Source organism: Salmo trutta, chromosome 15 (assembly GCF_901001165.1).
Source record: "Salmo trutta chromosome 15, fSalTru1.1, whole genome shotgun sequence".
NCBI lineage: Eukaryota > Metazoa > Chordata > Actinopteri > Salmoniformes > Salmonidae > Salmo > Salmo trutta.
The window spans coordinates 59,611,943-59,637,471 of NC_042971.1; the positions used below are offsets into that span (position 1 = coordinate 59,611,943).

Consider the following 25,529-nt stretch of genomic DNA (forward strand, 5'->3'; position numbering starts at 1 on the left):
AAATCCCCATATTGATACACACAGTGGCTGGTCCCCATATTGATACACACAGTGGCTGGTCCCCATATTGATACACACAGTGGCTGGTCCCCATATTGATACACACGGTGGCTGGTCCCCATATTGATACACACAGTGGCTGGTCCCCATATTGATACACACGGTGGCTGGTCCCCATATTGATACACACAGTGGCTGGTCCCCATATTGATACACACAGTGGCTGGTCCCCATATTGATCCACACGGTGGCTGGTCCCCATATTGATACACACAGTGGCTGGTCCCCATATTGATACACACAGTGGCTGGTCCCCATATTGATCCACACAGTGGCTGGTCCCCATATTGATACACACAGTGGCTGGTCCCCATATTGATACACACAGTGGCTGGTCCCCATATTGATACACACAGTGGCTGGTCCCCATATTGATACACACAGTGGCTGGTCCCCATATTGATACACACAGTGGCTGGTCCCCATATTGATACACACAGTGGCTGGTCCCCATATTGAAACACACAGTGGCTGGTCCCCATATTGAAACACACAGTGGCTGGTCCCCATATTGATACACACAGTGGCTGGTCCCCATATTGATACACACAGTGGCTGGTCCTCATATTGATACACACAGTGGCTGGTCCCCATATTGATACACACAGTGGCAGGTCCCCATATTGATACACACAGTGGCTGGTCCCCATATTGATACACACAGTGGCTGGTCCCCATATTGATACACACGGTGGCTGGTCCCCATATTGATACACACAGTGGCTGGTCCCCATATTGATACACACAGTGGCTGGTCCCCATATTGATACACACGGTGGCTGGTCCCCATATTGATACACACAGTGGCTGGTCCCCATATTGATACACACAGTGGCTGGTCCCCATATTGATACACACAGTAGCTGGTCCCCATATTGATACACACAGCCAATTTTTCAGTTTTTTATTTGTTAAAAAAGTTTGAAATATCCAATAAATTTCGTTCCACTTCATAATTGTGTCCCACTTGTTGTTGATTCTTCACAAAAAATGACAGTTTTATATCTTTATGTTTGAAGCCTGAAATGTGGCAAAAGGTCGAAAAGTTCAAGGGGGCCGAATACTTTTGCAAGGCACTGTATGTATTCTTGAGCAGGGGGACCTTGCGGGCGCTGCAGGATTTCAGTCCTTCACGGCGTAGTGTGTTACCAATTGTTTTCTTGGTGACTATGGTCCCAGCTGCCTTGAGATCATTGACAAGATCCTCCCGTGTAATTCTGGGCTGATTCCTCACCGTTCTAATGATCATTGCAACCCCACGAGGTGAGATCTTGCATGGAGCCCCAGGCCAAGGGAGATTGACAGTTCTTTTGTGTTTCTTCCATTTGTGAATAATCGCACCAAATGTTGTCACCTTCTCACCAAGCTGCTTGGCGATGGTCTTGTAGCCCATTCCAGCCTTGTGTAGGTCTACAATCTTGTCCCTGACATCCTTGGAGAGCTCTTTGGTCTTGGCCATGGTGGAGAGTTTGGAATCTGATTGATTGATTGCTTCTGTGGACAGGTGTCTTTTATACAGGTAACAAGCTGCGGTTAGGAGCACTCCCTTTAAGAGTGTGCTCCTAATCTCAGCTCGTTACCTGTATAAAAGACACCTGGGAGCCAGAAATCTTTCTGATTGAGAGGGGGTCAAATACTTATTTCCCTCATTAAAATGCAAATCAATTTATAACATCTTTGACATGCATTTTTCTCGATTTTTTTTATTTATTCTGTCTCTCACTGTTCAAATAAACCTACCATTAAAATTATAGACTGATCATTTCTTTGTAAGTAGGAAAACATACAAAATCAGCAGGGGATCAAATACTTTTTTCCCCCACTGTACCTCTCTCTAACTTTACCCCTCTCTCTCTTTACCTCTCCCTAACTTTACCTCTCTCTCGTTACCTCTCTCTCTCTTTACCGCTTTCTCTCTCTCTTTACCTCTCTCTATTACCTCTCTCTTTCTCTCTGCCACTCTCTCTCTCTCTACCACTCTCTGTCGACCTCTCTTTCTCTGCCACTCTTTCTCTCTACCACTCTCTATTTACCCACTCTCTCTCTACCTCTCTCTCTCTTTACCTCTCTCTCTTTACCTCTCTGTCTTTACCTCTCTGTCTTTACCTCTCTCTAATTTTACCTTTCTCTCTCTTTACCTCTCTCTAACTTTACCTCTCTCTCTCTACCTCTCCCAAACTTTACCTCTCTCTCTTTACCTCTCTCTCTCTACCTCTCTCTCTCTTTACCTCTCTCTCTTTACCTCTCTGTCTTTACCTCTCTGTCTTTACCTCTCTCTAATTTTACCTTTCTCTCTCTTTACCTCTCTCTAACTTTACCTCTCTCTCTCTACCTCTCCCAAACTTTACCTCTCTCTCTTTACCTTTCTCTCTCTTTACCTCTCTCTAACTTTACCTCTCTCTCTTTACCTCTCTCTAACTTTACCTCTCTCTCTCTTTTTTACCTCTCTCTCTCTTTACCTCTCTCTCTCTCTACCTCTCTCTAACTTTACCTCTCTCTCTCTTTACCTCTCTCTCTCTTTACCTCTCTCTCTCTCTCCCTACCTCTCTCTCTTTACCTCTCTCTCTTTACCTCTCTCTTTCTCTTTACCTCTCTCTCTCTTTACCTCTCTCTCTCTCTCCCTACCTCTCTCTCTTTACCTCTCTCTCTCTTTACCTCTCTCTTTCTCTTTACCTCTCTCTAACTTTACCTCTCTCTCTCTACCTCTCTCTAACTTTACCTCTCTCTCTACCTCTCTCTCTCTTTACCTCCCTCTCTCTTTACCTCTCTCTCGCTTTACCTCTCTCTCTTTACCTCTCTCTTTCTATACCGCTTTCTCTCTCTCTTTACCTCTCTCTCTTTACCTCTCTCTTTCTATACCGCTTTCTCTCTCTCTTTACCACTTTCTCTCTTTACCTGTCTCTCTATTACCTCTCTCTTTCTCTTCACTTCTCTCTCTCTGCCACTCTCTCTCTCTACCTCTCTTTCTCTGCCACTCTCTCTATTTGCCACTCTTTCTCTCTGCCACTATGTCTCTTTACCCACTCTCTCTCTGCCATGTCTGGTGGTCTGGATCCTCACATACTCAGGTACTGACACACAGGCTTCATACGTCACACTTCAGCCTGTCATTCCTCAAACTGACCTCTAGAGGGACCCATTCTTCACCTTAACATGTCTTGGTCCTCAGTGGAACTACAGTAGGTTATGTTCTACTGTGTGTGCCACTACTGTGTGTGCCATTTCAAAAAGTTAAATTATGAAATTGGATGGAGATAATTATATAGTAATTATACTTAAGAATCTGACCAATTTAATCAGGAGAAATTAGTCATAAGTGTGAAAATGATTAATTTGTGTCCGCAAGCGGTTGATTACAGTGACACACGTAGCTAAACTTAGTGACTAGTGCCCAGCCTCCACCGCTATCACCTGACCTGGCCCACTGCATCAGATGACCAATCAGTGCATCCACTGCCTTGGCCCATGTTGGTCCCTGTTGGCCCCTGTTGCACTCCTGGGCCCCTGTTGATCCTGTTAGCCCCACATGGGCCCATGTTTCCCATTGTTGGTCCCTGTTGGCCCCTGTTTCCTCCTGTTGACCCCTGTTTCCCCCTTTTGGCCTCTGTTGGCCCCACTTGGGCACCTTTTTTCCTCCTGTTGGCCCCTGTTTCTCCCTATTGGTTCCTGTTTCTCCCTGTTGGTCCCTGTTTCTCCCTGTTGGTTCCTGTTTCTCCCTATTGGTTCCTGTTTTCTCCCTGTTGGTTCCTGTTTCTCCCTGTTTCTCCCTGTTGGTTCCTGTTTCTCCCTATTGGTTCCTGTTTCTCCCTGTTGGTTCCTGTTTCTCCCTGTTTCTCCCTGTTGGTCCCTGTTTCTCCCTGTTGGTTCCTGTTTCTCCCTGTTGGTTCCTGTTTCTCCCTGTTGGTTCCTGTTTCTCCCTATTGGTTCCTGTTCTCCCTGTTGGTCCCTGTTTTCCCTGTTGGTTCCTGTTTCTCCCTGTTGGTCCCTGTTTCTCCCTGTTGGTCCCTGTTTCTCCCTGTTGGTTCCTGTTTCTCCCTGTTGGTTCCTGTTTCTCCCTGTTGGTTCCTGTTTCTCCCTGTTTCTCCCTGTTGGTTCCTGTTTCTCCCTGTTGGTTCCTGTTTCTCCCTGTTGGTCCCTGTTTCTCCCTGTTGGTTCCTGTTTCTCCCTATTGGTTCCTGTTTCTCCCTGTTGGTCCCTGTTTCTCCCTGTTGGTCCCTGTTTCTCCCTGTTGGTTCCTGTTTCTCCCTGTTGGTTCCTGTTTCTCCCTGTTGGTTCCTGTTTCTCCCTGTTGGTCCCTGTTTCTCCCTGTTGGTCCCTGTTTCTGCCTGTTGGTTCCTGTTTCTCCCTGTTGGTCCCTGTTTCTCCCTGTTGGTCCCTGTTTCTGCCTGTTGGTCCCTGTTTATCCCTTTGGTCCCTGTTTCTCCCTGTTGGTCCCTGTTTCTCCCTGTTGGTCCCTGTTTCTCCCTGTTTTCCCTGTTGGTCCCTGTTTTTCCCTTTTGGCCCGTTTCTCCCTGTTGGTCCCTGTTTCTCCCTGTTGGTTCCTGTTTCTCCCTGTTGGTCCCTGTTTCTCCCTGTTGGTCCCTGTTTCTGCCTGTTGGTTCCTGTTTCTCCCTGTTGGTCCCTGTTTCTCCCTGTTGGTCCCTGTTTCTGCCTGTTGGTCCCTGTTTATCCCTTTGGTCCCTGTTTCTCCCTGTTGGTCCCTGTTTCTCCCTGTTGGTCCCTGTTTCTCCCTGTTTCTCCCTGTTGGTCCCTGTTTTTCCCTTTTGGCCCGTTTCTCCCTGTTGGTTCCTGTTTCTCCCTGTTGGTCCCTGTTTCTCCCTGTTGGTTCCTGTTTCTCCCTGTTGGTTCCTGTTTCTCCCTATTGGTTCCTGTTTCTCCCTGTTGGTTCCTGTTTCTCCCTGTTGGTTCCTGTTTCTCCCTGTTGGTCCCTGTTTCTCCCTGTTGGTCCCTGTTGGTCCCTGTTTCTCCCTGTTGGTCCCTGTTGGTCCCTGATTCAGGATCAGGAGGCTCCAGTTTCAAAACCAAGGGAATGGATTGACTACATATTTACATTTTAGTCATTTAGCAGACGCTCTTATCCAGAGCGACTTACAGTAGTGAATGCATACATTTCATTTCATGCATTTAAAAAAAATATATATATATATATATTATTTAACATTTTTGTAAAACAATATTTGTACTGGCCCCCCGTGGGAATCGAACCCACAACCCTGGCGTTGCACACACCATGCTCTACCAACCGAGCCACAGGGAAGACTGTTTGAGTGCATTGATACCTAACTTGATGGGGGTGGTTGAACGATTGGCAGTGACATTTTTGGGTTACTGGGCTAAGGCTAAGCTAGATTTTGTGGTCATGCAGTGGTAAAGACGGTGTATGAGAGACCCACAAACACTTGCCTAATAACCCATTGCTGTGACATATGTGACTCACCACCTGGACTCAGTCTTATGTAGCAAAATTTGAAATTGTGTTTTTTACATTGGATAAAAGTAGAGACTCAGAGCAAAATGTTTTATCATACACTGCATTTGAGGAACAATGGGAAAGTAATTCTGCTTTGTAAGTTGATCAAGTTGTAAACTCACTTTTGAGAAAATGGCCTTTGTATTTTTATGTATCTAGTGAAGAGCTTTTCTTATACTGCTTGGCCTCTTAAGTAACATTGTACCTCAATACTACAGTCAGCTTTAAACATTATAACCACAGAAATAGTATTACATTCTAACATACCACTCTGTTCAGACTTTATGTTTCAGGTTTTATACATGGCAAATTATACAATCATTTACACCTCACATCTTCCATCTTACAATGAATACTGTCATCTTTATAAATCAGCCCACACATCATTCCTTTAACTGATGGCCATACTGCTCACAGCTATCCAATCCTTTCAGATCTACAGGAGTGTGGTAGAGGAGGAGGGTCTAGGGGTCATGTCCTAGAGGAGGAGGGGTCATGTCGGAGAGGAGGAGGGTCTAGGGGTCATGTCGTAGGGAGGAGGGTCTAGGGGTCATGTCGGAGAGGAGGAGGGTCTAGGGGTCATGTCTTTAACTGATGGCCATACTGCTCACAGCTATCCAATCCTTTCAGATCTACAGGAGTGTGGTAGAGAGGAGGGTCTAGGGATCATGTCGAAGAGGAGGAGGGTCTAGGGGTCATGTCGTAGGGAGGAGGGTCTAGGGGTCATGTCGTAGAGAGGAGGGGTCATGTCGTAGGGAGGAGGGTCTAGGGGTCATGTCCTAGAGGAGGAGGGTCTAGGGGTCATGTCTTTAACTGATGGCCATACTGCTCACAGCTATCCAATCCTTTCAGATCTACAGGAGTGTGGTAGAGGAGGAGGGTCTAGGGATCATGTCGTAGAGGAGGAGGGGTCATGTCGGAGAGGAGGAGGGTCTAGGGGTCATGTCGTAGGGAGGAGGGTCTAGGGGTCATGTCGTAGAGAGGAGGGGTCATGTCGTAGGGAGGAGGGTCTAGGGGTCATGTCGTAGGGAGGAGGGGTCATGTCGTAGGGAGGAGGGTCTAGGGGTCATGTCGTAGAGGAGGACGGTCTAGGGGTCATGTCGTAGGGAGGAGGGGTCATGTCGTAGAGGAGGAAGGTCTAGGGGTCATGTCTTAGGGAGGAGGGTCTAGGGGTCATGTCCTAGGGAGGAGGGTCTAGGGGTCATGTCATAGGGAGGAGGGTCTAGGGGTCATGTCCTAGGGAGGAGGGTCTAGGGGTCATGTCCTAGAGGAGGAGGGTCTAAGGGTCATGTCCTAGAGGAGGAGGGTCTAGGGGTCATGTCCTAGAGGAGGAGGGTCTAGGGGTCATGTCCTAGAGGAGGAGGGTCTAGGGGTCATGTCTTAGGGAGGAGGGTCTAGGGGTCATGTCCTAGAGGAGGAGGGTCTAGGGGTCATGTCCTAGGGAGGAGGGTCTAGGGGTCATGTCCTAGAGGAGGAGGGACTAGGGGTCATGTCCTAGGGAGGAGGGTCTAGGGGTCATGTCCTAGAGGAGGAAGGTCGAGGGGGTCGTGTCCTTAAGCCTTACTGCCCCTGAGGAAGAGGTAGGGCTTCTCCACCAACACGGTCAGCACATAGCCAATCACCACCGTCAGAATCATGTGACCCAGGAACAGATAGAACTGAAGAGGAAGAAAACAAAGGAAAACAACATCTCCAGAAGAGCAGAAAGATGCATCTCCTTCAAGCATAATATTCTATTATGATCTACAGTAGTAGGCCTGTCCCAGATCGGTTTGTGCTTACTTGCCAACTCAAGTCACTGCCATACCAAAAATGTTTGGCATGGTAACAACCATGGAAGTTGGCTATGCAGCAGACACTTATCTGGGAATAGATTACAACTGTGTGAAAAACTTACAAAGTTCATGTCTGTGTAGTGTATAGGAGTCTCCTGTTTGCCGTTGTATAGTATAATAAGAACAGGATGGATCAGGTAACAGGCAAAGCTGATATTGGACAGAGGAACCCACAGATTTAGTGACAGGAGGTTATCAACGAATCCTGGAGAGAGAGAGAGGGACAGAATATACAGAATGTGAGAGAGACACTGGGTAGTTACTGAAGACTGGGTAGTTACTGGAGACTTGGTAGTTACTGGAGACTGGGTGGTTACTGGAGACTGGGTAGTTACTGGAGACTGGGTAGTTACTGGAGACTGGGTAGTTACTGGAGACTGGGTGGTTACTGGAGACTGGGTAGTTACTGGAGACTGGGTAGTTACTGGAGACTGGGTAGTTACTGGAGACTGGGTGGTTACTGGAGACTGGGTAGTTACTGGAGACTGGGAGACTGGGTAGTTACTGGAGACTGGGTAGTTACTGGAGACTGGGTAGTTACTGGAGACTGGGTAGTTACTGGACACTGGGTAGTTACTGGAGACTGGGTAGTTACTGGAGACTGGGTAGTTATTGGAGACTGGGTAGTTAGTGGGGACTGGGTAGTTACTGGAGACTGGGTAGTTATTGAAGACTGGGTAGTTACTGGAGACTGGGTAGTTACTGGAGACTGGGTAGTTATTGAAGACTGGGTAGTTACTGGAGACTGGGTAGTTACTGGAGACCGGGTAGTTGCTGGAGACTGGGTAGTTACTGGAGACTGGGTAGTTACTGGAGACTGGGTAGTTACTGGAGACTTGGTAGTACTGGGTAGTTACTGGAGACTGGGTAGTTACTGGAGACTGGATAGTTACTGGAGACTGGGTAGTTACTGGAGACAGGGTAGTTACTGGAGACTGGGTAGTTACTGGAGACTGGATAGTTACTGGAGACTGGGTAGTTACTGGAGACTGGGTGGTTACTGGAGACTGGGTAGTTACTGGAGACCGGGTAGTTGCTGGAGACTGGGTAGTTACTGGAGACTGGGTAATTACTGGAGACTGGGTAGTTACTGGAGACTGGGTAGTTACTGGAGACTGGGTAGTTACTGGAGACTGGGTAGTTACTGGAGACTTGGTAGTACTGGGTAGTTACTGGAGACTGGGTAGTTACTGGAGACTGGATAGTTACTGGAGACTGGGTAGTTACTGGAGACTGGGTATTTACTGGAGACTGGGTAGTTACTGGAGACTGGGAGACTGGGTAGTTACTGGAGACTGGGTAGTTACTGGAGACTGGGTAGTTACTGGAGACTGGGTAGTTATTGGAGACTGGGTAGTTACTGGAGACTGGGTAGTTACTGGAGACTGGGTAGTTACTGGAGACTGGGTAGATACTGGAGACTGGGTAGTACTGGGTAGTTACTGGAGACTGGGTAGTTACTGGAGACTGGGTAGTTACTGGAGACTGGGTAGTTATTGAAGACTGGGTAGTTACTGGAGACTGGGTAGTTACTGGAGACTGGGTAGTTACTGGAGACTGGGTAGTTACTGAAGACTGGGTAGTTACTGGAGACTGGGAGACTGGGTAGTTACTGGAGACTTGGAGACTGGGTAGTTACTGGAGACTGGGTAGTTACTGGAGACTGGGTAGTTACTGGAGACTGGGTAGTTACTGAAGACTGGGTAGTTACTGGAGACTGGGAGACTGGGTAGTTACTGGAGACTGGGAGACTGGGTAGTTACTGGAGACTGGGAGACTGGGTAGTTACTGGAGACTGGGTAGTTACTGGAGACTGGGTAGTTACTGGAGACTGGGTAGTTACTGGAGACAGGGTAGTTACTGGAGACTGGGAGACTGGGTAGTTACTGGAGACTGGGTAGTTACTGGAGACTGGGAGACTGGGTAGTTACTGGAGACTGGGTAGTTACTGGAGACTGGGTAGTTAGTGAAGACTGGGTAGTTACTGGAGACTGGGAGACTGGGTAGTTACTGGAGACTGGGTAGTTACTGGAGACTGTAGCTCAGTTGGTAGAGCATGGTGTTTGCAACACCAGGGTTGTGGGTTCGATTCCCACGGGGGGCCAGCACAGAAAAAAAATGTATGATATGTATGAAATTGTATGAAATGTATGCATTCACTACTGTAAGTTGCTCTGGATAAGAGCGTCTGCTAAATGACTAAAATGTAAATGTAGTTACTGGAGATTGAGTAGTTACTGGAGACTGGGAGACTGGGTAGTTACTGGAGACTGGGTAGTTACTGGAGACTGGGAGACTGGGTAGTTACTGGAGACTGGGTAGTTACTGGAGACTGGGAGACTGGGTAGTTACTGGAGACTGGGTAGTTACTGGAGACTGGGTAGTTACTGGAGACTGGGAGACTGGGTAGTTACTGGGGACTGGGTAGTTACTGGAGACTGGGTTTGTTTTAGGGACAGGGATTTTACCTGACCACATGAGGAAAAACTCTGATCCTTTGCTAAAGGATGTAACTAAGACTCTTACATAGAAAACGACTAGGGCCCATAATTTTTACCGGTCAGATCAAATGGTCAGCAAAGACTCCTAGCCCTAGATCTGTTCAGAAGACTGTGTCTGGGACTTGTGTAGGTGGGTTGTCAGTGCTCAGGTCTCACCTCCGTATCCCTCCTCACAGGCCAGTATGATCCAGGCCACGGCCAGGGCCCAGAGGGAGCGATGGATCCCCTGGTAGAGGGCGTGAGGCGCGGACGGCTGGGGTGGGACATCCCGGAGGACATAGGCCAATCCTACCAATATCGCCATGACTGACAGGCAACAGAACCAACCTACTGCAGCCTGCCACTGAGTTGTTACACAGACACAGGAGAGGAGAGGAGAGGAGAGGAGAGGAGAGGAGAGGAGAGGAGAGGAGAGGGATATGTTATTGAAACGAAACAGGGCTGTATTGTTAAAAAAAACACAGGTAGGTAAAAACCTTAATGCAAAAAAAAACACTTATATAGCATTAAAAGGTGGGTAAACCCTGTTCACAAAATTGTAAAGGTTGGTAACTGAGTTCACCGAGTGTTAAGCAGTTTAAGTTTATTCAGTTAATTCATGTTATTACCTGATGTTTTAAAAGGTGGCCTTTCTTAGTTGTCATGCTTATCCCTACCAGGATCCCGATCAGGTAGGGTCCGTATCTGGTGTAGGGTTTATTGTAGTAATACTGGAAGTAGTTTTCATATTTTCTGGACCATATACAACATAAACAATAATGGCAATGTTGGAACAGAATACATATTATACTGGACATTTTGGGTGATTCATATCTGTAACAGTTGATTTTTTAATGATTTATGTAGGTCTTGTAATGGGCCAATGAAAGCTTCATTATGCTTTTATAATTATTCTTTGGTTAAAGTGTTACCAGTTGATCTTACAGTGTGGTAGGCTGGGTAATGTACAGTGTGGTAGTCTGGGTAACTTACAATGTGGTAGTCTGGGTAATTTACAGTGTGGTAGTCTGGTGAACTTCCCGTGTGGTAGTCTGGGTAACTTACAGTGTGGTAGTCTGGGTAATTTACAGTGTGGTAGTCTGGGTAATTTACAGTGTGGTAGTCTGGGTAATTTACAGTGTGGTAGGCTGGTGAACTTACAGTGTGGTAGGCTGGGTAATTTATAGTGTGGTGGGCTGGTGAACTTACAGTCTGGTAGGTTGGTGAACTTACAGTGTGGTAGGCTGGTGAACTTACAGTGTGGTAGGCTGGTGAACTTACAGTGTGGTAGGCTGGTGAACTTACAGTGTGGTAGGCTGGTGAACTTACAGTGTGGTAGGCTGGTGAACTGGGAGGTGCAGTAGGGCAGTGAGAACAGCGCTAGTCAGACTGGACAGAAACAGCAGAGCTGAAGCCACACCAACCAGAATACCTTTGTTCCTGAAAGACAACAGAGAGAAGGACATTTATTGAGAATGAAATAGAATGATCATTAGAATAGCCATTTTGCATTGTGAATGACTTACAGCCTATAGAGGTAGATGAGCAGGGGGGTTGTTGCATAGAACTGGAAATCCAGGGACAGATACCAGGTCCATGGAGCACACTGTAGAGACAGATGACCTCTACATTATCTCAGTCATAACCAACAGTCATAGATAATGACAGATGACCCCTACATTATCTCAGTCATAACCAACAGTCATAGATAATGACAGATGACCTCTACATTATCTCAGTCATAACCAACAGTCATAGATAATGACAGATGACCCCTACATTATCTCAGTCATAACCAACAGTCATAGATAATGACAGATGACCTCTACATTATCTCAGTCATAACCAACAGTCATAGATAATGACAGATGACCCCTACATTATCTCAGTCATAACCAACAGTCATAGATAATGACAGATGACCTCTACATTATCTCAGTCATAACCAGCAGTCATATTTAAAAAAAATATATATATATACTTATTTTTTTTACACTGTCTGTGTGTGTTTGTCCTGTCTGAAGCACCCTTTCAGCCTTAAACGAATTGCCCCTCTGGGATTAATAAAGTTGTATTGTATTGTAGTGGCTAGTACCAGTCCAAACATTTCAGTGTAGTACTACTACTGCTAAAGAAATGACAGTTACAGGTTATCTAAAAGGCCCACTATGTGAATGGTGGTGAAGAGGTTGTTGATCAGTAGTAAGCTAGGGTTAGGGTTAAGGTTAGGTTTAGGGTTAGGGGTTAGAGTAGTGGTTAGGTTAAGGGTTAGGTTTATGGTAGTTGTTAGGGTCAGGGGTCATTCTCACTATGTCAGTGATGGTGAAGAGGTTGTTGACCAGAAGCAGGTTGGACCACCAGTACTTTTTACAGTTGATGATCTCATCCTCGGCGATGAACCAGAATGCACCTCTCTGGACCACGGAGAAGAGGCCGATAGCGAGACACACGATGAAGAGGTGCAGCGGCTGGACTCTGGGAGGGAGGGCAGGACAATAACAAATCAACAATGATCAGCAAAGAAGAGCACAAAACATACAGCAGATTGGCGTTGTGGTTCTATAAACAGACTGTAATGATTTCAGTGATCCAGGTCACCCTTACACATTGCATTCAGGGTTTCTCCTGGTTAAATAAAAGTTGAGGAGTGATGGAATTACCTTTTAAACCTCTTGAAGAGGAAGTTGGCCACCAGACCTGGACTCAGTTTGTCCTCCGCTCTCTGGATGGACCCCAGCAGGGACCTTGCACTCAAAAGACCCCTGGGACACAGACCAGACAGGTGCAGAGATCAGTGATTACTTCAAGGAAGATGAGGAAGGAAGGATGCATATATGCAGTACACTCTTAGAAAAAAGTGTTCTTCATCTTTCCCCATAGGAGAATCCTTTTTGGTTCCAGGTAGAACCATTTTGGGTTCCATGTAGAACCCTCTTTAGAAAGGGTTCTACCTGGAACCAAAAGGGTTCTACCTGCAACCAAAAAGGGTTCTTCAAAAGGTTCTCCCATGGGGACAGCCAAAGAACCCTTTAAGGTTCTAGAAAGAAAAAAATGTCCTAAGAGTGGAGTTGAACTGGGCTGTGTTCTCACCCTAGGAGCAGAAAGGTATCCACAGCCAGATAGACAGGTCCACTGAAGGCAAACACATGCAGAGGGTTTTTCTCCACTGTCCCTTTCCATCTCTTTTCATTATCTGTAATCAGTGAATTGTATATCTGTATCCGTAAATAGCTGATATTAATATCCAATTCATTCATCAAGTATTGTAGATAGATCTAATTTTTACGGTATACTATCCTATCAAACGCTGAGTCTGAAATAGCCGCCCGTCCATTTTAATAGCTGGGCATCGGCACATATTTCAGTAAATAAACGCCTGTTTCAAATAAACGGCAGATCTAAATAAATTGTTTAGGAGGTTACCATGGACACCACTCTGATATTCCCGCAAAAGCCGACTCCGGGTGTCCTGCAAGATGATCAGGGTGAAAGCAAATTAGACCTACGCCACCGTGACTGACTGTGGGGCCTCTGACTTCGCTGCTAGTGCAGGCTGGCTTGACAAATTCCTAGAGCACAATGGTTTTTCCTCAAGCGCAATGGGCTCAAATTGAAGCCTGTCTCTAATAAGCGGCAGTTGTGTTCAGTGATTGAAGCAAATAAACGTCTGGGCTATTAATTGAAGTTTTAAGGTAGACAGCATTGTAATGAACCTTGCCTAGGTAAGCCTGTTACCATCCACCCCAAAAGGGCTAACCCTTATTGGAACAGTGGTTGGCAGGTCTGCCTACAAGCTGGGAGACCTGGGTTTGAGACCTGCAAGGGGTGTTAGTTACACTGTGACCATTGGCTAGAATTGCTACAGTACAGAGAATGAGTATTTCCTCTGAGACATACCGAGGTTGTTCCAGGCGCTGAGCTGGACAGTGTGTCCGCAGATTATCCATAGAAGGCTAAAGATGCGGATCCCATTCAGGGAGGAGTAGCCTCCACCTGGGGTAGCTGTAGAGAGGACCTCCTGGCTGCAGGCCTGGAAGGAGAAGGCCTGCAGCCACGAGTACATACAACCTGTAGGCAGACAGCAGGAGTGTGGGTTAGTTAGTTAGGAATGATGCACCAAATAAACCCACTGTATAGTTTTTTTGTTGATGTATGCAATGACACTTTTTCACCTGCAATAAAACTATTTTTTTTCTGAGATCAAAGTTCAGGAAACTATAAAGAGCTCCAGTAATGAATAAATATGAATAATATATCCCAGACAAAGCATCAGTAGTCCAGTGTGTTTGTAGATTTGTGGTGCAGACTATTCTAAAACATGGTGTACTTGCTCTTCTTACTGCCCTCCTCCTCCTCCTCTTCCTCCTCTGTGTATTGCTCCATCTGGCTGTCCAGTTGTCCAGAGCAGCTGTTGTTACTGCCTCCACCACTGGACGTGCCGTTGGACATCAGCGTCCCATAGAGGTTTGGGTCCCTGGTTTTCAGAGAAGAAGACTCCACTCCAGGGCTGACCTCTCTGTTTCTCTGCCATCTCACTATGGCCACGAACATGGTCGCAGTCAAGGGGACGGCCACCAACGCACAACACACAAACCTGACGGACGGATGGGGACACAGTCAGACAAACCTGACGGACAGATGGGGACAGAGTCAGACATCCCAAATCACTTTCTTGGACTTTGGATTGAGTTTTTGGACTATCTGGGGATGTTAGTTAGATACTCAGAATGAAATCATTTTTGTAAGTATCCCATCTACGCAGATTCGATATGGTTGGGGTTAGAGTTATGACGTACAGGCAGGTGACAACAGTGTCATGACTACACATGAGGATCCAAGGGCTCAGATCAGCTTGGCATGGTTGACAAATAACCAGGCCCTCTCTCACCCACAGAAGAGGGGAGGAGGGGGGTCTGGGACGCTTTTTGACACCTCACACCCGGTTGTACATTTTAAGCAGCAGAACTCTCTCTGTACCCGGAAAACTAATGTCTATTTTGTGAAAATACTGTAACTTGAAAAGTATACACATTGTATATGTCAGGTTTTCATCTTATATGTTGTGGGGAGACATGAACAATGATGAAAATATTTTTGTTAGGATAGGAATGCGGTTTTTGTTTTCTAACGAGATCATAGATTTGATGATACTTTGCACCAGTATGTAGCCTAGCCACCAAGGGAGCTCAGAGATCGTGTCAGGATGATGGAATTTCCCTTTTACGCAGAGTGCATAAAGGCTTGGAAGAGAAATTAACATCAGACCAGAAAGACGTGAGATCATGGTCCACACGTTTGAAATGGTTAGAACTTAACCTCAACACGAGGTGAAAAAGATAAACTCACAGGACACCGCCGGTCTGCAGCTGCGCATGTAAAGTGGTTCAATTCTGACTATTCACACGAGCTAAGAACAAGTTCTGAACAAAGACACCACTGGTGACCGGACAACTAAAAATAAGGACAATCAGAGCCTTACAAGTGAGCTGAGTGAAAACACAGCCAAATAACCTCTTTCAAGAAAGGTTGGTTTCACCAGAGCAAGACGACAAACAACGGCATTCACACATAAATACATTAATGATTTTTTACTCCAAAAGGGCGGTGGTTCAAGGTGTGCAAGATATTAGCATTACTTTGTGGGTAGTTTCCAAATATATCAACAATAAGTGTCTCTTTCCTTTTGTCTCTGTCTCTCTCTCTCTCCCCTCCATCTATGTTTTAACAAGCCATCATATCTTGTCAGTCCACTAGGGACCTTTGTCTCATGTAAGTGTGTATGTTTATTCTGTGTTATTATTTAGTTAGCTAGTAAATAAATAATGAAACCAATTTGTGTGGTACGGAATGATCAGTAAAGCTGGGGTTTTTGCGGATCCAAGAAGGTTGCGATCGTTCAGATTATGAGACTGATATGAGGTAATGATTAATAAGTGACTGTTATCCATATATAACTTCTAGATCTTTTGGAGTTTCATTTGAGAGACTCGTTAAACAACTTATTCCGTGGTGCCCCAAATCTTAATGAGTTAATTGTTACATTATTAATTTAATCGGGTAACAATTAAACATAGTTAGTGGATTGAATAAATAACAGTCATCAGATTAACGAAAGTAAAGTCACGACAACAGACAGGTCTGGACCACCAGTATGGGACAGACACAGGGGTCAGTGGCAGGTGTCAGGGGTTAGGGTGAACTGTACACACAGGCAGGTGACAACAGACAGGTCTGGAGCACCAGTATGGGACAGACACTGGGTCATGAACAGGCCCTGAGTGGACTGGGCCAGTAGGGTGGACGGTACTGGAGGGATCAGGGAGGTCCTGGCCTTCTGGAAGGTCTCTGGGGACACAGACACAATGGGTACAAGTCATAATAACAACATAATACATGCTTATAACTGTTTATAAATGCTTTATGGATAATTATAAATGTTATTCATTCTATTGAAGACAAAGCTACTGACCGTAAACAACTAGTGTCTGAACCTCTTCCTCCACACAGGAATCAGGAACACATATTCCAACAAAGTACTGGATTGGGTCCTGTGTCAGAACAACATTATAGTACTGTAATTCATTTATCTGAATGTACATACTGTAGTTAGAATCAAATAGAATACAATAACATATGATATAATTAAATACTACAATGGAGAGTTGTAGCAGTGTGACTATATAAAAAAAGAAGGGTTTATTTCCTCACTTGTTTGAGGAAGACCTGGCAGTACTGTCCAGTAAAGGAGGGTCCCTGGACAGACAGACACTCCTGGAGAGACCCAGGCCTGTTCACGTTGCCCCCCACCACATCACTACCCATCTTCCCAAAGGCATCATACACTAGATGGACACAAAACATACACATACCAATGAGTGATTGCTACGCTAAGCTATGAGATATCTTTTGAAATGTTATAGACATGTTGTTTCAAAACTAATGCAGTCATTTCTCTGACAATACATGTTGTTTTAAAACTAATGCAGTCATTTCTCTGACAATACATGTTGTTTCAAAACTAATGCAGTCATTTCTCTGACAATACATGTTGTTACAAAACTAATGCAGTCATTTCTCTGACAATACATGTTGTTTTAAAACTAATGCAGTCATTTCTCTGACAATAGATGTTGTTTTAAAACTAATGCAGTCATTTCTCTGACAATACATGTTGTTTTAAAACTAATGCAGTAATTTCTCTGACAATACATGTTGTTTTAAAACTAATGCAGTAATTTCTCTGACAATACATGTTGTTAGAGAAATAAATAACTGTTCATTTAATTAACATTAAAAAAGGTTTTGCCCCAAAAATATTTGTTGTAAGGAACCAGACCCTGAGAATTACAGAGAAATCTGAAGATCAAATTAAGCCTCCTGTTAAACCTCAGACAAGTGAAAACATAGCAAATAGTCAGTCCTATCTTTCTTCAATCACATTTTAAATGTAACCTTTATTTAACTAGGATAGTCAGTTAAGGACAAAATCTTATTTACAATGACAGCCTACCAGGGAATAGTGGGTTAACTGCCTTGTTCAGGGGCAGAACGACAGATTTTTACCTTGTCAGCTCAGGATTCGATCCAGTAACCTTTCCAACGCTCTAACCACTAGGCTACCTGCCGCCCCACATGTCAACAATAAGAAAACCTTTTATTTTTTTCCCAAATAGAGAGCAAGTACTCACTTAAAGCAGCATATTCACTGGGCAGGTCCTTGTTTAGCTCTGAGAGAAAAGTCCTGGTGTCCTGCGTGCATTTCTCCGAGACATTTATGGAATATACTGCTAAAGAATACAACGTTAAGCAGTGGACCAAACAACTAGCCCTCCACAGTAGCACCATCTTGGGGAGGATAGCATCCTTCCATTTCGTGACTAGGACCTTTAAATAATGTTAAGAGTTACATGGTCACAGTGGAAGTGATGATGACTTCCGGTTAGGCAATCTGTAGCTTGACCAATCAGTGTGGTAATTGGTGGCTTCACACATGAATGTGAGTGACCAGTCCCCCGGCACTCTAAACCAGCTGTCAATGGCTTTTGATCCAACGGGTACATGTAACGGTTCTTTCATCACAATTATCATTCATTCAAACGTTTATTCACGAAGCAATAACGATCTTCTCTCATAATATTGACTGATTAGTGAGGACATACAGGCTTGAATTCAAATGTTACGGTGTCACTAAATTGTAAATCTAATCCAATCTAATTGAAATTCAAATCCCATGAAGACCAATTACGCATTTTGGACAGGAAATTAGTTCATCATGTGTGTTGAAGGTCAAATGTGACTCATAACATGGATGTAATTGGCAGTTAAGAAGTCTGTAAACTGCTTGCTTGACGTCAACACATGTATCACTGTGTGTCCTAATGACACCCTTGGATGGGATTAACGTACACCATACAGCCTTGAAGCAAAGAGAGAGGAGAGAAAGAGACCATAGCAGGGAAGAGAAGGGAGAGTCTGTAGCAGGAAAGAGAAAGAAGAGAGTGTAGCAGGAAAGAGAATGGAGAGAGTGTAGCAGGGAAGAGAAAGGAGAGAGTGTAGCAGGGAAGAGAAAGGAGAGAGTGTAGCAGGAAAGAGAATGGAGAGAGTGTAGCAGGGAAGAGAAAGGAGAGTGTAGCAGGGAAGAGAAAGGAGAGTGTAGCAGGAAAGAGAAAGGAGAGAGTGTAGCAGGGAAGAGAAAGGAGAGAGTGTAGCAGGAAAGAGAAAGGAGAGAGTGTAGCAGGGAAGAGAAAGGAGAGAGTGTAGCAGGAAAGAGAAAGGAGAGAGTGTAGCAGGAAAGAGAAAGGAGAGACAGTCTGTAGCAGGAAAGAGAAAGGAGAGAGTGTAGCAGGGAAGAGAAGACTCAGTCGGCTGTTCTAATTACTTAAACATCCTTCCTCTCCTCCCCTTCATCTGCACTGACTGGAACAGACTTGATGGGTAAAAGACTATATGGTGGAAGAAAGCTCATCACTGTATCATATAGTGTATTATCTCAGCATTGAGATTAGATGGCAGTAGAGAGAGTATTTCCCAAGGAGGGGCTGATGCCTGATCATGTGCAGTAGACATCAGGGGCAGAGTTCAGAATTTATTATTGACATCAAGAACTGCTTCTACACAAACATCCGACATCTCTAGCGAACAAGCAGCAAGACACATTCTAAGAAACAAATAAGAACCATTGACAGCTTCTCTCATGCACGTTGAGCTCTACACAAATAGATTCATATTTCATTTTCAGAGTATAAAAAAGTTACTTCCAAAAACAATGTGTCCTTTTATGAAATACATACATGACAACAACAAAAAAACATGGAAATAAAAAAAATGTACAGTATCGTGATTGTTTTCTAGTACAATTAATTTTCTCTTTTCAAATGTAAAACACATCTTGAAATGTAAAGACACTGAAATGAGGAAATGGGTTTCAATTCCAGTCTCACATTCACATTGACATTGTTAAATGCGAAGGCAAGTTTTTTCTATTTTATTGGTTCATTTACACTCTGAACTATGATCAGAGAAATACATTGGCACCCTACAATCTTCCAAATGGTACACTTGGTGCTCAAGAAATCCAGAATCATAACTATTAGCCAGTGTAATCTTGTTAATTTGGCCAAATGAAAAGGCTGATATACAGTATGGTCAATTGAAAGGCAGAAGGCTATATACTGTATCTGTGTGTACATGCAAAGAAAGACACGTTGCTATCATCATAACTCAATTAATATCAAAACTGAGCTGCCAGAGAATAAGGAAATTGAAAAGACAAACATTCCGAGACATTCTGAAATAAAATGTCTCCGGTTTCTTTAAACAAAGAACAGAACGAATTGGCCCATAGACTGACGGAATAGAGGCGTGAAATAGACAGGCTACTCTCGTGTGGTCTGGTCTGGAGTCTGGACTGATTGTCCTGACAATACGAGCAGAGTTAGGGTCAAATCCATTCTATTTCGGTCAATTGAGTCAATTCTAGAACTGACTGAATTGACAGAATTGAAACAGAATTGACCCAAACCCTGTGAGGATGACAAAGTCATGCAGAGATAAAGTGTTTCTTTATTAGCTGACCCCAGATTGGTTTGTACTGCATAGGCAATAACCATAGGAGTTGACAGGACAGCACAAACAGATCTGGGACCAGGCTAATTTCTTCAGACATTCCATGGACATTAGCAGCAGTTATAAAACGTAACACTGCCAATAGTTGAGAATTCATCTCCCATAACAAACATTTATACAGTCCTTAACACTTTCCCATACTAGTGAGAAGACAACAATTGAAACCTTTTCAAAATAAACATTTTCCTACAAAAGATCTATCCAACATCCATAGAAACATCTATATCGTAAAGTGTACAAAATGTTCTCATAGATTGATTTAAATACACATACATTTACTTTAAATATATTACATATTTTAAAACACATTAGAAATGTGTATATATATATTGTGTATATACTGTATATTTAATATATGTGGGTAGACGAGTCAATGGAGAATGTCTTAATCGTACTCTAGCATTTACAACGCAACATTCTGAGGCAAATTTGGTCAGAGACAACATTCTGGTGCCACTATGCTTCAACAATAGTGTCCCGACTAGGCTGCTCCATCTCTATTTCTCTGTTGCGTTCAATCTCTTAGACCTGATAAAGGCCATGCCATGTGTCCTCATGTGTGTGTTCAAACTCCCCTCTGTCTCAAACATCTTGTCACACACTTTACATTTGGTCTCAGGCGTCCCGTCGTCCAGGCCGTCCCCCGAGCCGGAACCCAACTGGTTCTCTCTCTGGTTCTCATCGGCTGCAACGGTTCCATTACGCCTGGCCAGCTCCCGCGGCTCCTTCTGCTTGTGGATAATGAAAAGATGTCGGGCCAGGGAGCGGGGAGAAGTGTAGCACAGACCACACTCTCTACACTGGAAGGAGGAGCCGTCAGACTTGTGCTGCGGAATGTGGTCGTGGAAGGTGACGAGGTCCTCGGTGGTGAAGCTGCACACGGCACACTTGTGGACCTTGAACACGTTAACCTTGAGCTTCTTTAGGGGCTGGGTGGGTGTGGAGCCCCTGGACCGAGGACCGGGAGGCCCCTCGTCATCCTGCTGCTTCCTCTTGGGGCTGAGGGCCTGCAGGGGGGCGAAATAGGGACATGAGGGTTGCTGCATGTACAGGTTGCCATTCAATCCAACACAGATAAACAATCTTTGCATTGCCGTGATTTTTAGAGGCAAATTCCCTCATGTTGACAGAGATCACGTTTGTTTTAAACGCCGCAGATGTTAGCTCAAGCACAAATCACCTTTAAAAATCAATGGCAGTGCGCAAGCAGTTAATCTGCGTTTCTTTGAATCCTGGTCACAGTATCAGGGAAAGGAACAGCACAAACTATGGATCAGTGGGTGCAGCTGATTGGTCAGTTACTGTACCTTGTCAGGAGGGCGGGTGCAGCTGATTGGTCAGTTACTGTACCTTGTCAGGAGGGCGGGTGCAGGTGATTGGTCAGTTACTGTACCTTGTCAGGAGGGCGGGTGCAGCTGATTGGTCAGTTACTGTACCTTGTCAGGAGGGTGGGTGCAGGTGATTGGTCAGTTACTGTACCTTGTCAGGAGGGCTGTCCTCTGTGTGAGCTGGGTCTGGCGCCATCTTCCCCTCAGCATCTTTAATGCCACCATGCATCAGCTGGATGTGTTTGTCCAGCATCACACGCTTAGTGAACGTACGGTTGGGGTCTGGACAGTGACTGTGGAGTCATACAAACAGAGAGAGAGAGTTCTTAAAGAAGAGGCCATACACATTTGACATATTAAATGCTGACATGTCATCACAGGAATTTGTTGCCCTATTTAATCTGTGTAGACTGAATAGTTGTGCATCCGCATGTAGGTTAAACTCATATATTCTAGTAGCAATTGCCACAACCCCCCCCCCCCAAAAAAATGTGATCCAATCCAGCATTACTCACGGACAGGAGTAGACCTTACGTAGCCCCTTGTGTTTGATCCTGTTGTGTCGACACAAGCTGTGGGAGGAGCTGAATGACTTGTCACACTGTCGACACGGGTGCTTCTTCAGTTGCTGCATTCATAGTGGGAGAATAAATAGACCTGAACAGTTCTGGTTTCATTACGGTCACCACGGGCCTCTAGAGTGGCACAGCCGTCTGAGGCTCTGTCACTACAGACCCTGGTTCCATTCCAGGCCGTATCACAACCGGCCATGATTGGAGTCCCATAGGGCGGCGCAGGCCGGCATTGTAAATAATCATTTGTTCTTAACCTACTTGCCTAGTTAAATAAAGGTAAAAAAAAATAATAATAAATAATAATACTAAATAAATATATATATATTTTTTTCAACCTTTCCAATCTTCTCAGATCTACAGTTGAAGTCGGAAGTTTACATATACTTAAGTTGGAGTCATTAAAACTCGTTTTTCAACCACTCCACAAATTTCTTGTTAACAAACCTAGTTTTGGCAAGTTGGTTAGGACATCTACTTTGTGCATGAAAAGTAATTTTTCCAAAAATGGTTTACAGATTATTTCACAGACAGATTAATTCACTGTATCACAATTCCAGTGGGTCAGAAGTTTACATACACTAAGTTGACTGTGCCTTTAAACAGCTTGGAAAATTCCAGAAAATGATGTCATGGCTTTAGAAGCTTCTGATAGGCTAATTGACATCATTTGAGTCAATTGGAGGTGTACCTGTGGATGTATTTCAAGGCCTACCTTCAAACTCAGTGCCTCTTTGCTTGACATCATGGGAAAATCAAAAGTAATCAGCCAAGACCTCAGAAAAACAATTGTAGACCTCCACAAGTCTGGTTCATCCTTGGGAGCAATTTCCAAACTCCTGAAGGCACCACGTTCATCTGTACAAACAATAGTACGCAAGTATAAACACCATGGGACCACGCAGCCGTCATACCGCTCAGGAAGGAGATGCGTTCTGTCTTCTAGAGATGAATGTACTTTTGTGCGAAAAGTGCAAATCAATCCCAGAACAGCAGATGCTGGAGGAAACAGGTACAAAAGTATCTATATCCACAGTAAAACGAGTCCTATATTGACATAACCTGAAAGGCCACTCAGCAAGGAAGAAGCCACTACTCCAAAACCGCCTTAAAAAAGCCAGACTACGGTTTGCAACTGCACATGGGGACAAAGATCGTACTTCTTGGAGAAATGTCCTCTGCTCTGATGAAACAAAAATAGAACTGTTTGGCCATAATGACCATCGTTATGTTTGGAGGAAAAAGGGGGATGCTTGCAAGCCGAAGAACACCATCCCAACCGCGAAGCATGGCGGTGGCAGCATCATGTTGTGGGGGTGCTTTGCTGCAGGAGGGACTGGTGTACTTCACAAAATAGATGGCATCATGAGGAGGAAAATTATGTGGATATATTGAAGCAACATCTCAAGACATCAGTCAGGAAGTTAAAGCTTGGTCGCAAATGGGTCTTCCAAATGGACAATGACCCCCAAGCATACTTCCAAAGTTGTAGCAAAATGGCTTAAGGACAACAAAGTCAAGGTATTGGAGTGGCCGTCACAAAGCCCTGACCTCAATCCTATAGCAAATTTGTGGGCAGAACTGAAAAAGCGTGTGCGAGCAAGGAGGCCTACAAACCTGACTCAGTTACACCAGCTCTGTCAGGAGGAATGGGCCAAAATTCACCCAACTTATTGTGTGAAGCTTGTGGAAGGTTACCCAAAACGTTTGACCCAAGTTAAACAATTTAAAGGCAATGCTACCAAATACTAATTGAGTGTATGTAAACTTCTTACCCATTGGGAATGTGATGAAAGAAATAAAAGCTGAAATAAATCACTCTCTCTAATATTATTCTGACATTTCACATTCTTAAAATAAAGTGGTGATCCTAACTGACCTAAGACAGGGAATGTTTACTAGGATTAAATGTCAGGAATTGTGAAAAACTGAGTATAAATGTATTTGGCTAAGGTGTATGTAAACTTCCGACTTCAACTGTACACACGTACTACGGGGTATTGGCTAGGGGTTGATTTGGGATTCAAACTAGGACTATACTGTACCTTGCCATGCTCCTGCCTGACGTGGGCTACGAACACCTCTCTCTGGATGAAGAGACGGTCACAGTCTCCACATGTCCAGCCAGGGGCGGGTGGCTTCTGGGGGGCTGAGGTAGGGGTGATCTGGGCCTTTTTCAGGGGTGTAGACGGGGCATTCTTGTCCACCCTGTCCAGACCGTTGTTGTTGGTGTTGGGGCTGGAACTGAGGGGCAGGTTGATACCCAGGTTGGGGGGACCCTCAATGGTCTTTAAGGTACCATGCATCGTCTACACAGGGATGACAAACAGCTCTGGTTCACTAACAGGCATATTAACTGTTCATACAGACTGCACAAGGACAATGATTTATAATTATCAATTGCTGATTAGGATTATACACAAATATATTTCAAGTGCTTGTCATTACATTGTAGTAGATTTTGAATAATATTTTGAAAAATATAAGTTTTTATAAGTTATATAACTTGTTTTTCCACTTTGAGCACAAGAGAAGAAGATATTTTCCCCCTTCTTACAGTACCTTGATGTGGTCCAACATGAGCTGTTTCTGGGCGTAGTGCATGGAGCAGTCTGGGCATTTGAAGACAGACACCTTCTGGTTGGCTATGTGTTGATCGAAGTGTGACTGAAGCAGTGTCTGCTGGGTGAACACTGTATCACACATGGAACACTTGTAGATCAACCTGGAAGACAACACAAAGAACATTTTAACAACATTTTCCACTTTGAGAGACATGTTGCTTGATAAAATGAATGAGTTTCATTAAATCCTGTATACAGAAAAGGAATAAAATCAATGTTATCTAATAACAATTATTTGTTTAAACTGTACTAATGTGTTGTATATGATAACAGTACCTATTCATGTCCATGAATACACTTAATAATGTTAATGTCCATAATAGGAGTTAATGATTTATTTCAAAACAATCCGTCAGTTCAAAAGGTGGATCACAGAACCTGGCAGCACACTGTCTGTCTGTCTGTCTGTCTGTCTGTCTGTCTGTCTGTCTGTCTGTCTGTCTGTCTGTCTGTCTGTCTGTCTGTCTGTCTGTCTGTCTGTCTGTCTGTCTGTCTGTCTGTCTGTCTGTCTGTCTGTCTGTCTGTCTGTCTGTCTGTCTGTGTCTGAGAGGCCACCTGCCACCTGCTCCTGAACAGGTTCAGTCATCAGTGTGTGTGTGTGTGTTCATTAGAGTGTGTTGACGGTGTTAGGAAAAGGTCAGGGTGCTGGAAAACACTCAGTTAAAGCTACTGTGTCTAATAACATTAAACGCAAACCCATTCAACATTGAAAATGAAGACGGTTCTGACAGGAGCATGATTTGGACATGGATATCGGATAACTTTCCCTCATTAAAGCAGATTTAATTTTAAATTTGTGGTAAACAACTGAGGATGTTGGTGTCACCTTTCCCTTCAGTGATAGAACAGCATACAGCAGAATAGAACAATAAGATCACCTTTCCCTTCAGTGATAGAACAGCATACAGCAGAATAGAACAATAAGATCACCTTTCCCTTCAGTGATAGAACAGCATACAGCAGAATAGAACAATAAGATCACCTTTCCCTTCAGTGATAGAACAGCATACAGCAGAATAGAACAATAAGATCACC

At 44.4% G+C, this 25,529-nt stretch overlaps 2 protein-coding genes across 5 annotated transcripts in view; both read right to left on the bottom strand.

Moving 5' to 3' along the window:
• Positions 1-5,804: 5,804 nt before the first annotated feature.
• oacyl (O-acyltransferase like) lies at positions 5,805-17,845 on the bottom strand. Of its 3 annotated transcripts, none has more exons than XM_029692380.1 (15): positions 17,534-17,845; positions 16,554-16,687; positions 16,315-16,393; positions 16,055-16,190; positions 14,186-14,439; positions 13,743-13,913; positions 12,936-13,038; positions 12,506-12,607; positions 12,155-12,320; positions 11,372-11,451; positions 11,175-11,285; positions 10,475-10,598; positions 10,023-10,209; positions 7,428-7,570; positions 5,805-7,188 (listed from the first exon to the last, which is right to left on the bottom strand). In XM_029692380.1, the coding sequence occupies exons 1-15, from the start codon at positions 17,688-17,690 to the stop codon at positions 7,084-7,086; spliced, it is 2,052 nt and encodes a 683-aa protein (XP_029548240.1). In that variant the 5' UTR covers positions 17,691-17,845; the 3' UTR covers positions 5,805-7,083. The 3 variants fall into 3 exon arrangements, with proteins under 3 accessions (XP_029548240.1, XP_029548239.1, XP_029548241.1); XM_029692379.1 differs by having other exon boundaries at positions 14,177-14,439; XM_029692381.1 differs by lacking the exons at positions 16,055-16,190; positions 16,315-16,393; positions 16,554-16,687; positions 17,534-17,845 and adding an exon at positions 14,642-15,032 and having other exon boundaries at positions 14,177-14,439.
• A 1,072-nt stretch (positions 17,846-18,917) lies between these two features.
• The window catches only part of znf532 (zinc finger protein 532), a 38,794-nt gene continuing 32,182 nt past the window's right edge, over positions 18,918-25,529 (bottom strand). For both annotated transcript variants that reach the window (XM_029692382.1, XM_029692383.1), the window contains 5 exons: positions 24,433-24,595; positions 23,916-24,179; positions 21,814-21,926; positions 21,450-21,591; positions 18,918-20,977 (listed from right to left, as the gene is read on the bottom strand). In XM_029692382.1, coding sequence (XP_029548242.1) covers positions 20,468-20,977; positions 21,450-21,591; positions 21,814-21,926; positions 23,916-24,179; positions 24,433-24,595 — 1,192 coding nt within the window. In that variant the 3' untranslated portion in view covers positions 18,918-20,467. The remainder of the gene's footprint in view (positions 20,978-21,449; positions 21,592-21,813; positions 21,927-23,915; positions 24,180-24,432; positions 24,596-25,529) is intronic.

Coding starts and splice junctions, on each gene's coding strand:
- oacyl (XM_029692379.1), bottom strand. CDS start 17,690: ATGGTGCTACTGTGGAGGGCTAGTTGTTTGGTCCACTGCTTAACGTTG. Junction 16,688..17,533: donor CAGTGAATATGCTGCTTTAA/GTGAGTACTTGC, acceptor GTGTCCATCTAG/TGTATGATGCCTTTGGGAAG. Junction 7,571..10,022: donor CTGTGAGGAGGGATACGGAG/GTGAGACCTGAG, acceptor CTCTCTCTCCAG/GATTCGTTGATAACCTCCTG.